General features: G+C 41.7%; 2 protein-coding genes across 3 annotated transcripts in view; one reads left to right on the forward strand and one right to left on the reverse strand.

Moving 5' to 3' along the window:
* The first annotated feature begins 573 nt into the window (after window positions 1-573).
* LOC106566167 (leucine-rich repeat-containing protein 3) lies at window positions 574-6651 on the forward strand. Its single transcript, XM_014134028.3, has one exon. It carries the CDS (start codon window positions 574-576, stop codon window positions 1183-1185), a length of 612 nt encoding a protein of 203 aa, XP_013989503.2. The 3' UTR covers window positions 1186-6651.
* Window positions 4833-13030, reverse strand: part of col2a1b (collagen, type II, alpha 1b) — an 89998-nt gene continuing 81800 nt past the window's right edge. For both annotated transcript variants that reach the window (XM_045691949.2, XM_045691950.2), the window contains 4 exons: window positions 12204-12492; window positions 11675-11862; window positions 10937-11179; window positions 4833-7109 (listed from right to left, as the gene is read on the reverse strand). In XM_045691949.2, coding sequence (XP_045547905.2) covers window positions 6963-7109; window positions 10937-11179; window positions 11675-11862; window positions 12204-12492 — 867 coding nt within the window. In that variant the 3' untranslated portion in view covers window positions 4833-6962. The remainder of the gene's footprint in view (window positions 7110-10936; window positions 11180-11674; window positions 11863-12203; window positions 12493-13030) is intronic.

Here is a 13030-nt window from a genome sequence, read left to right on the forward strand (position 1 = left end):
GAGAGGATTGGTTAAAGTGTTGGAGAGAGGAGGGCTGGGCACAAAGCTTGGGAAAGAGAGAAGACTGGAGAGAGGGAGGGCGAGAGAGAGAGGGCAGGGAACCGGGACAGGGCTGGGGCAAGAGACAAGGCTTGGGGGAGACCTGGGTCTTGGGACAAGCCTGGCACCAAGCCTGCATCGAGACCTGGGAGGCTGGTCATTCACCCTGCTGGTCCTGCTCCTCCTACTCCCCCCGGTGTTCCCCCAGTGCCCTGACAGCTGCCACTGTGTGTGGGAGAGCAGCATGGTGCTGTGTACGGACGCTGGGCTCCGTGAGTTCCCCCAGGGCCTTCCCCCGGACACCGTCACCCTCCACCTGGAGAGGAACTACATCCGCTCGCTCCCCGAGAGCGCCTTTAGGCAAGGAACATAACAGTTGTGATTTTTTTTATTCACCTTGCTTCATTATTGTCATTAGTTCATTTAATTAATTAATTAATTGATTAATTAATGAATTCATATTTATTTTTCTATTTCTTCCATTACAATTCATATCTGGCTCCCAGTTTGGTTTTAGTTCCAGGTCTAATTATGATGTTTCTGACACTTCCTCTTGTTATATACCTTCCCTTCAGGGAGCTGACCCACCTGAGGGAGCTTTACCTCTCCCACAACCGCATCGACACCCTCTCCTCCGGGGCCCTGCGCCACCTGAGCTCAGAGCTCCGTCTCCTGGATCTTTCACACAACCAGTTACGCCAGGCCAGCCGGGATGAGTTCAGTTCCACGCGGGCCAAGACACGCCTCTACCACAACCCGTGGCACTGTGACTGTACCCTGCAGGAGCTGATGGAGACGTTAAATCTAGAGCCGGAGACAGTCAACGGGATCGTGTGTGAGAGCTCGGTGAGGAGCGCCGGGGAGGTGAGTCGCTGGGAGGATCCAGGGGGTGCAGGGGAGCACGCCGGTCAACCGCTGGTTAAGTTGCTCGACTCTGGGGTGAACTTCTGTAATCTCCAGCGGAAGACCACGGATGTGGCTATGCTGGTGACCATGTTTGTGTGGTTCTTCATGGTCATTGTTTATGTGGTCTACTACGTGAGACAGAACCAGGCTGAGACCAGAAGACATCTGGAGTATCTGAAGAGTTTGCCCAGTCCGAGGAAAACACCCACGGAGACAGACACGATAAGCACTGGTCTCTGAACTATTTATTTATTGCCTTTATTTAATCAGGTAGGTTATTGAGAACACATTCTCTTTTACAAAAACAACCAAGAGAAGGCCTACGAAAAGGCCGTAGAGACAATTCATGTCTCTGTATTGGGACAGAGCTTGTTAATTGAAAATGGACTCTCTATAACAACTTTGACTTTAATTAAATGATTACAGCATTTTATTTTTGTAACTACTGGGTCTTTTCCATAATTATTTATATTTTTTTGCCCTAACTACGTTTATACAAAAAAATATGTTTTTGTATTCACTGGCATATGCACAGCTTTAACGCTGTCCAAATGGAGAGAGAAAGACCAGAAGAAGAAAGAAACAGAGAAGACAATATTGATCAGCACCTTTCATCTTCAATACTGGTGGCTTTCATCATCAATACCGGTGGCTTTCATCATCAATACTGGTGGCTTTCATCATCAATACTGGTGGCTTTCATCATCAATACTGGTGGCTTTCATCATCAATACTGGTGGCTTTCATCATCAATACTGGTGGCTTTCATCATCAATACTGGTGGCTTTCATCATCAATACTGGTGGCTTTATACTGGTGGCTTTCATCATCAATACTGGTGGCTTTCATCATCAGTACTGGTGGCTTTCATCTTCAATACTGGTGGCTTTCATCATCAATACTGGTGGCTTTCATCATCAGTACTGGTGGCTTTCATCTTCAATACTGGTGGCTTTCATCATCTATACTGGTGGCTTTATACTGGTGGCTTTCATCATTAATACTGGTGACTTTCATCATCAGTACTGGTGGCTTTCATCATCAATACTGGTGGCTTTCATCATCAATACTGGTGGCTTTATACTGGTGGCTTTCATCATCAATACTGGTGGCTTTCATCATCAATACTGGTGACTTTCACCATCAATACTGGTGGCTTTCATCATCAATACTGGTGGCTTTCATCATCAATGCTGGTGGCTTTATACTGGTGGCTTTATACTGGTGGCTTTCATCATCAATACTGGTGGCTTTCGTCATCAATACTGGTGACTTTCATCATCAATACTGGTGGCTTTATACTGGTGGCTTTCATCATCAATACTGGTGACTTTCATCATCAATACTGGTGACTTTCATCATCAATACTGGTGGCTTTCATCATCAATACTGGTGGCTTTCATCATCAATACTGGTGGCTTTCATCATAAATACTGGTGGCTTTCATCATCAATACTGGTGGCTTTCATCATCAATGCTGGTGGCTTTATACTGGTGGCTTTCATCATAAATACTGGTGGCTTTCATCTTCAATACTGGTGGCTTTCATCATCAATACTGGTGGCTTTCATCTTCAATACTGGTGGCTTTCATCATCAATACTGGTGGCTTTCATCATCAATACTGGTGACTTTCATCATCAATACTTGTGGCTTTCATCTTCCATTGTACTCTTAACAGGGAATACTCACCTTGACCAAATTATTTTTGACAGACAGATAGCAGATCGTTTCAAACATATAACCTGAGGGAGTGTCTGTTTCTATTCTGTATAACAGGTTCCAAAGGCATGTGATGTTGTTTAGTGTTCAGGATCATTAGTCCTACTTCATCTCTCTCCAGCCCTTGACGATCAGTGAAGAAGGCTATTTTAACCTCTCACTCTACAAGGTCACTGAGTCTGAACCAGCTAGTCATCTACATTCATATCCTATGTTTTATCACCCTACGAGACCAGGACACAGTCTGAGATGCAGGCCACTGTTGACCAATTCAAAGTCTAGGTTGAAAACTAAAGGAGATCAGGCATTTGTCATTAAGACCCCGAGACTTTGGAATGGTCTGCCAGAGGACATCAGGCTTATAGATTCAGTGCCTCTTTTTAAATCCCTTCTGAAGACACACTTTTGTAAACATGCTTAGTACTTTTATTTTATGACGTGAAGCATGTTACTTGTATAGAAAAGCGCTATTATTATATTAAACCCCACTAATCCCTCAATCCGCACCAGATCCATTCCTTCCTGCTGTTGTAATTTTACCCTGGCCCTAGGAAGCAGGTGGTGAAACTGTTTTTCAGTCATCAAGTACGTAACAAGCAATCATTTCTAAATTGGCCAAGTGGGAGAGACTAGTGTATGACGGCAGGGTATCAGCTGTCTCGGAAGCAGAGAAATTAAATTGAGACCTGATTTAGAATTGGTTTAATAATTAACATTATCTTTGCTAAAAATGATCAGACGAATGAAACAAACTTGTTTTTTAAGAAATGCTTGTTTCTGTGGATCCTAATGTATCTTCTTAGTGCTGTTTTAAGGCCTGATTTTCTGTCTGTGTGGTTAAAGTTATGGTCCTATATTTTCCTCCTGGACTTTCTTATTGTTAGTGAAGTGAGTTTAAAGAGACAGTTGACTTTGAGATATTTCCATTTGAGCCAAAATATGCAGCTATTACCGTGAATGCAGTCTCCGCGAACAGTCTTCACGCCATGGATTGAAACTAAGGGGCTCTATTCAGTCATGGAAGTTCAGCATTACAGCCTAATTGAAATTTAAAGGCAATGTTCCCGCATCAGCAGAGACTGCATTCACGGTAAACGTTGCATATGCCAGCTCAATGGGAAAGGATCTTAAAATGTATATCGCAGAATCTGTAACGCTTCAGCAATCCAGACTGAATAGGTTAATGTCGTGAACTAAATGAAAGCATGCAGGTGAATGTGCTACGAACGTGTAATATGTTGAATGACTTTTTTTCTGACATTATTGAAATCCAAAGCTGAAATGGATTGAGAATGACTCCTGTACCATATTGTTGTTATATCAATCAGAATAGGATGTTATGTGTGTCATGAAAAAAAAAAAACTGTTTGTACAGTAGCCTATATGTGGTACGTTTCTGTGGAGATATTCCTAGTCCATTTGTCTCAGACAAACCCTAAGAGGTTTTGTATTTTGTGTGTAATGTTGTGGCATTCAGAGTTCCATTCTAGCACAGGTTGTGGTATAACACTGTCAATTTAAATGATAGCACTGTCATTTTAAACGATGTCAATTTAAATAACAGCAATGTCAAGTTAAATGATACCACTGTCATTTTAAATGATAGCACTGTCAAGTTAAATGATAGCACTGTCAAGTTAAATGATAGCACTGTCAATTTTATATGATAGCACTGTCAATTGAAAGGATAGCACTGTCAATTGAAATGATAGCACTGTCAATTGAAATTATAGCACTGTCAATTGAAATGATAGCACAGTCCCTTTAAATGATAGCACTGCCCCTTTAAATGATAACCCAACTCTTTTAATTGATAGCACTGTCCTGTCATTAACTGTAGTGTAACTGTTTTATGTCATAGGCTACAATGAATATAGACCACAACCTGAGTGACAAAACCGGTTCTGTGGAGATGCCAATAACCCAGACAACAAGAACCAAGCATGCCTCCTTCTGTGTCATTTTTACACCGGTTTTTTATTTGTGATGTATTTTTGTCCTGCTGATTCGTTTTTTTTGTCCTGTTGTTTTAAATGTCAATAATTATTCTAACAAAGATGACATCGTAGATTCGGGAACCAATACATCAAATAATAAATGAACTTTAAAACCAAATTTCGGGAAAAAAATTCAATATATAAAAAACAAAACAAACGTGGCTCTGTGTTGTTTAGAGAAATGCTTCTACCTTTTATTGCTACGGTGAAAGGTCAAAGGTCAAAGGTGAAAGGTGAAAGGTCAGGAAAGAAAAGGAAAAAAAATATAAAGACAGGATGACAATCAATTCATACAGTTACTGATGATTGTGGTTGGAAATGTTTCCCATTCCTTCTCTTATCTAGCATGCTTAAAAAAACAATCTGAAAATATTGAAAAAAAGGTTTTACATTTTACAAAATAGTACATGATATGAACTTCGCACCTCCTCACAAAATGTTGCATACTCTCTCCAATGAAGAAAACAACATATAAACTGGGGTGCCACCCACTTGTGATCCATGGTCTCTCCCTGTGTGTTCTGACTACCTCCCACCCCTCGAATATGCATTTAGCTCAAACACACAGACCAACAGAAAGGCCCATACAGGACACAGAATCTAGATTTGGTATGGCTTCTATCTCTGGGAATATAATACCGTCAACAACAAAAAAGTTCAATCATACTTTCAGGTTACAGAAAGGAATAATCTCCCCAGATATGTTTTACGCTACACACTCTTCTCTGGAGCATTATGGGGGGTGGGAATAACAACCAAAACAACAAAACAACAAAAATAAATGAAATAAAAAGCGACTTCAGCTTGTTACTTGTGTTTTTTTCCTTTTATTTCCAATTTACATGAATCAAAACCGTAACAAAAACAAAATCATGATCATCATATTTAATAATACTAATAATAATAGTAATGATGTTGTTGTTATTAACAATATTACTATTATAATTAATATAACAAATATATATACACACCCTGACAAACGAATGCACCCTCTGCCCTGGTCATGGTGCTTTCCCTCTGTGTGTAAATGAGTAGCGATATCAAGTCTAATGTCCTGTTCCTAGAGGGGCATGGCCGAGGTACTTCCTACCAGGGCAGAAGGTACTTCCTGTGTGAGGGGACAGCGGGGGGTTTATGGGAGGAAGTGGAGTGGGATAGGTCAACGGTCAAAGTCAACTTCTGGTGGGCTTCTCACCACATGGGGTCTAATGCACCAAAGAGAAGATCGCCCAAGCTGGATTTGTAAACTTGGATACAGGGTTTAACCATGTTTTGTTGTTTCTTTCTTGTGTGTGTGTGTGTGTGAGGTAGCTTAAAATATTATAATTAAAACAAAATAAAACAAACCAAAAAAGTTTAGAGCTGGGATTGATTCCGAATTGAACATGTCTCTTACAAAATATATTATGGACATGGTTTATGTGTCATTGGGCTACCATGGTGGAGGGTCAGGGTTGGGTTGGGATGGGGATGAGGGGCAGAAACATTTACCACTCTGAAAAATGATCTCAGCGTGAAATGTACTCTCTGAAAAATGTATATATATATATATATGTATACACACATATACATATATGTACACACGTTTTAAACATGTTACTAATACATTAGTATCTGGTTGTTAAAGAATACAGACTTGTTTTACAACAATAGCACCATTTGACTTTATTATAACACACAGTAACTTCCTGATACACACTGGGGCGGCGGTTGGAAGTAGGAACACCTGCACCTATCACACTGTTAGACGTTTTGGTTTTGGATTTGATATAATGTTTAGGGTGTGGAGGTATGGAAGAGGAACAAGAAAAGGGGGAACTTATAGAATAGGTATGTTGTTGTGCGTGGGGCCTTTTTTACAGGGTAACACACTCAGTCCTAACACACCTGGGACCCACACCTGAACAATAAATAAATAACACCAACTCATTGGCTGCCTCTTTCTCCTCTTTCTCCTTTTTCTCCTCTTTCTCCTCGATCCTTCTTGTTAGTGGGGAGGTGCTCCCAGGGTGGGGGGTGGGGCGGATGGAGGGATAGGGCTGAGGCACCATGGGAGGGGGGGTCTGATGGAGTGAGACTGGAAGGCCATGAAATCCCAGATGAATATTGCCGGTGCCATTCAGTGCAGGACTTAGTTGGAAAAAGCACTTTTTACTTAAACAAAAAATTATATAAAAGTGTTGTTATCTTTCTCTTTTCTTTCTTTCATTCTTCCTTTTTTTTGATAGAAGTGTGTGTTCCTCTCTCTCATATTTTGTGTTTTTCCCCTCTACTTCTCCTTCTTTTCATCCCTCTTTCTTTACAAGAAGCAAACTGCGCCGACGTCAACACCAAACTCCTGGTCCGCTCCTCCAATATCCACAGGAGCAATGTCCACGATGGGCAGCCGGCTGGTCTTCTGTGATCTGTACTCAATCACTGTCTTTCCCCACGTTCCTTTATGTTTCTGGGGACAGAGTGATAGACATGTTATAGATATAGATAGGAGACAGACATGTTATAGATATAGATAGGGGGCAGACATGTTATAGATATAGATAGGGACAGACATGTTATAGATATAGATGGGGACAGACATGTTATAGATATAGATAGGGACAGACATGTTATAGATATAGATAGGGGGCAGACATGTTATAGATATAGATAGGGACAGACATGTTATAGATATAGATGGGGACAGACATGTTATAGATGGGGACGGACATGTTATAGATATAGATGGGGACAGACATGTTATAGATATAGATGGGGGACAGACATGTTATAGATATAGATGGGTCAGACATGTTATAGATATAGATAGGGGGCAGACATGTTATAGATATAGATAGGGACAGACATGTTATAGATATAGATGGGGACAGACATGTTATAGATATAGATGGGGACAGACATGTTATAGATATAGATGGGGACAGACATGTTATAGATATAGATGGGGACAGACATGTTATAGATATAGATGGGGACAGACATGTTATAGATATAGATGGGGACAGACATGTTATAGATATAGATGGGGACAGACATGTTATAGATATAGATGGGGACAGACATGTTATAGATATAGATGGGGACAGACATGTTATAGATGGGGACAGACATGTTATAGATGGGGACAGACATGTTATAGATATAGATGGGGACAGACATGTTATAGATATAGATGGGGACAGACATGTTATAGATATAGATGGGGACAGACATGTTATAGATATAGATGGGGACAGACATGTTATAGATATAGATAGGGGACAGACATGTTATAGATATAGATGGGGACAGACATGTTATAGATGGGGACAGACATGTTATAGATATAGATGGGGGACAGACATGTTATAGATATAGATGGGGACAGACATGTTATAGATATAGATGGGGACAGACATGTTATAGATATAGATGGGGACAGACATGTTATAGATATAGATGGGGACAGACATGTTATAGATATAGATAGGGGACAGACATGTTATAGATATAGATGGGGACAGACATGTTATAGATGGGGACAGACATGTTATAGATATAGATGGGGACAGACATGTTATAGATATAGATGGGGACAGACATGTTATAGATATAGATGGGGACAGACATGTTATAGATATAGATGGGGACAGACATGTTATAGATATAGATAGGAGACAGACATGTTATAGATATAGATGGGGACAGACATGTTATAGATATAGATAGGGACAGACATGTTATAGATATAGATAGGGACAGACATGTTATAGATATAGATGGGGACAGACATGTTATAGATATAGATGGGGACAGACATGTTATAGATATAGATGGGGACAGACATGTTATAGATATAGATAGGGACAGACATGTTATAGATATAGATGGGGACAGACATGTTATAGATGGGGACAGACATGTTATAGATATAGATGGGGACAGACATGTTATAGATGGGGACAGACATGTTATAGATATAGATGGGGACAGACATGTTATAGATATAGATGGGGACAGACATGTTATAGATATAGATGGGGACAGACATGTTATAGATATAGATGGGGACAGACATGTTATAGATATAGATGGGGACAGACATGTTATAGATATAGATGGGGACAGACATGTTATAGATATAGATGGGGACAGACATGTTATAGATATAGATGGGGACAGACATGTTATAGATATAGATGGGGACAGACATGTTATAGATATAGATGGGGACAGACATGTTATAGATATAGATAGGGGACAGACATGTTATAGATATAGATGGGGACAGACATGTTATAGATATAGATGGGGACAGACATGTTATAGATATAGATGGGGACAGACATGTTATAGATATAGATAGGGGACAGACATGTTATAGATATAGATGGGGACAGACATGTTATAGATATAGATGGGGACAGACATGTTATAGATATAGATAGGGGACAGACATGTTATAGATATAGATGGGGACAGACATGTTATAGATGGGGACAGACATGTTATAGATATAGATAGGGGACAGACATGTTATAGATATAGATAGGGGACAGACATGTTATAGATATAGATGGGGACAGACATGTTATAGATATAGATGGGGACAGACATGTTATAGATATAGATGGGGACAGACATGTTATAGATATAGATGGGGACAGACATGTTATAGATATAGATGGGGACAGACATGTTATAGATATAGATGGGGACAGACATGTTATAGATGGGGACAGACATGTTATAGATATAGATGGGGACAGACATGTTATAGATATAGATGGGGACAGACATGTTATAGATATAGATGGGGACAGACATGTTATAGATATAGATGGGGACAGACATGTTATAGATATAGATGGGGACAGACATGTTATAGATATAGATAGGGGACAGACATGTTATAGATATAGATGGGGACAGACATGTTATAGATATAGATGGGGACAGACATGTTATAGATATAGATGGGGACAGACATGTTATAGATATAGATAGGGGACAGACATGTTATAGATATAGATGGGGACAGACATGTTATAGATATAGATGGGGACAGACATGTTATAGATATAGATAGGGGACAGACATGTTATAGATATAGATGGGGACAGACATGTTATAGATGGGGACAGACATGTTATAGATATAGATAGGGGACAGACATGTTATAGATATAGATGGGGACAGACATGTTATAGATATAGATGGGGACAGACATGTTATAGATATAGATGGGGACAGACATGTTATAGATATAGATGGGGACAGACATGTTATAGATATAGATGGGGACAGACATGTTATAGATGGGGACAGACATGTTATAGATATAGATAGGGGACAGACATGTTATAGATATAGATGGGGACAGACATGTTATAGATATAGATGGGGACAGACATGTTATAGATATAGATGGGGACAGACATGTTATAGATATAGATAGGGGACAGACATGTTATAGATATAGATGGGGACAGACATGTTATAGATGGGGACAGACATGTTATAGATATAGATGGGGACAGACATGTTATAGATATAGATGGGGGCAGACATGTTATAGATATAGATGGGGACAGACATGTTATAGATATAGATAGGGGACAGACATGTTATAGATATAGATGGGGACAGACATGTTATAGATATAGATGGGTCAGACATGTTATAGATATAGATGGGGACAGACATGTTATAGATATAGATAGGGACAGACATGTTATAGATATAGATGGGGACAGACATGTTATAGATATAGATAGGGACAGACATGTTATAGATATAGATAGGGACAGACATGTTATAAATATAGATGGGGACAGACATGTTATAGATATAGATGGGGACAGACATGTTATAGATGGGGACAGACATGTTATAGATATAGATGGGGACAGACATGTTATAGATATAGATGGGGACAGACATGTTATAGATATAGATGGGGACAGACATGTTATAGATATAGATAGGGACAGACATGTTATAGATATAGATGGGGACAGACATGTTATAGATGGGGACAGACATGTTATAGATATAGATAGGGGACAGTGAATGAGTGTATTTGTGGGTTAGGGTTAAATAGTCTCAAAACTGTTCTGTGTGTTTTCATCACAGTGCAGCCATCCTCCATCACATTGTATGTAAAGTGGCTGTTGCCTGTGTGTGGGGGTATATATGTGTGTGTGTGTGTGTGTGTGTGTGTGTGTGTGTGTGTGTGTGTGTGTGTGTGTGTGTGTGTGCGTGCGTGCGTGTGTGTGTGCGTTTTCATCCTCTCACCGTGCAGCCGTCCTCCATAACGGCGTATGTAAAGCGGCTGTTGCCCTCAGCTCTTATCTCCACGTCGTTGGAGCCCTGGAGCAGCACGGCCTTCTTCAGGTTTCCCGTGGCCCCGTCCATGTAGGCCACGCTGTTCTTGCAGTGGTAGGTGAGGTTCTGGCTAGCCTCGGTGGACAGCAGCCGCAGGAAGGTCATCTGGACGCTGGCAGTGTTGGCTGCCAGACTGTCATCACCATAGCTGAACTGTAGAGGGCAGCGAGAGAGAGAGAGAGAGAGAGAGAGAGAGAGAGAGAGAGAGAGAGAGAGAGAGAGAGAGAGAGAGAGAGAGAGAGAGAGAGAGAGAGAGAGAGAGAGAGAGAAGGGGAGAACAGGGCGGTTAGGACCAGTACAACGATGGATATCATTTCACAATGTCAATGGTTAAAACTAGTGAGAGAGGACCGGGTGACAGGGATGTAAGAATCAAGCACATCATTATATCAGAACTATATCAGAATTTTAACTGACTTAGTGGCATTGATTGAGATAATGTACGTAAAAAGTAATTGTGTCGTATTTTAGTAAAAAAAACACAGGAATCCCCTAAAGGACTGAAACAGACTAATCACAGAGAGGCTTGAGTAAATAAGTGCACTGCACACTAAACAGATGTCACCTGAGATTGAAGAGGAAAAATCAGGATTGTATTATGGTGATAATATATAGAAGAGACCGAAGAGAGATTGAGTCGTGACTCACGTGGAATCCTCCGTTCATGGTCTCTCCGAACCAGACGTGTTTGGCAGCCTTGCTCTTGCTGGACCACCAGTTCTTCTTGGGGATGCTGGCAGGCTTGGGGTAGACGCAGGACTCTCCAGTCTCCATGTTACAGTAGACCTTGATGGCGTCTATGGTGCAGCCCTGGTTAGGGTCGATCCAGTACTCTCCTGCAGACAGAGGAGAAGGAGACGGCTCAGATTGAATCAGCTCTTATTACTCTATAAAACACACGTTCATATTTACTTTCTCTTTTGAATAAGACAGAATCTTCCAGACTTCCTAAATACGATGGAATTTTTGCCCGACCTAATCAGTGGGGACAGGAGAAACGTCACCTGACCAGGAGAAACGTCACCTGACCAGGAGAAACGTCACCTGACCAGGAGAAACGTCACCTGACCAGGAGAAACTTTAGGGCCCTGAGTTCTTCCTGGTCAAGTCATGTTGCTTTGCTAAAACTCTTGACCCCTAAACAAAGAGCCAATCTTCGCTCCTATCCGTCACATACCGCTCTTCCAGTCGGGGTGGCACAGCTTCAGGTCTCTGCAAGTACGTGCAGGGTTCTTCTTGGAGCCCTCGGGGGAGCGGATGTTCTCGATCTGGTTGTTGAGGGACTTGAGCGTGGCGTCCACCTCGGCGTCGTGCGTCCTCAGGTTTCCGGAGGCCTGGTCGGCCCTCATGTACCTCAGGGGATCGGGGGACTTCTCAGGCTGAGACAAACCAGCGAAGGCAGACATGTCGATACCAGGGCCGGGAGGACCAGGAGGACCAGGGGGTCCAGAGTTTCCAGGTGGACCCTGAGATACACAGACAGAAAGATAGAATCCTTAATTGATTGAAGAAATTGGAAACTACGAGCTACAGGTGATGTGCTGCTACCAGGGCCATTGGTATTACAGAGGACGAAAACCACAGAGCAGACGGAACTTAAAGTACAGCTGGCATCAAGTGTTCATATGGCTGGCTGCCATCTCAGACGACACCCTGCTCCCTACACAGGGCCTTACTTTCACCAGAGCAAAGGTAGCACACTATACGGGGAATGGGGGGTGATTTGAGATTTGCACTATGTCACACACTGCTCTCTCCTCTCCTCTCCTCTCCTCTCCTCTCCTCTCCTCTCCTCTCCTCTCCTCTCCTCTCCTCTCCTCTCCTCTCCTCTCCTCTCCTCTCCTCTCCTCTCCTCTCCTCTCCTCTCCTCTCCTCTTCCTCTCCTCTCCTCTCCTCTCCTCTCCTCTCCTCTCCTCTCCTCTCCTCTTCCTCTCCTCTCCTCTCCTCTCCTCTCCTCTCCTCTCCTCTCCTCTCCTCTCTAGTACTAAGATAAATTGAGAGACA

This window comes from Salmo salar, chromosome 12 (assembly GCF_965601325.2).
Source record: "Salmo salar chromosome 12, fSalSal1, whole genome shotgun sequence".
In the NCBI taxonomy this organism is placed as follows: Eukaryota; Metazoa; Chordata; class Actinopteri; order Salmoniformes; family Salmonidae; genus Salmo; species Salmo salar.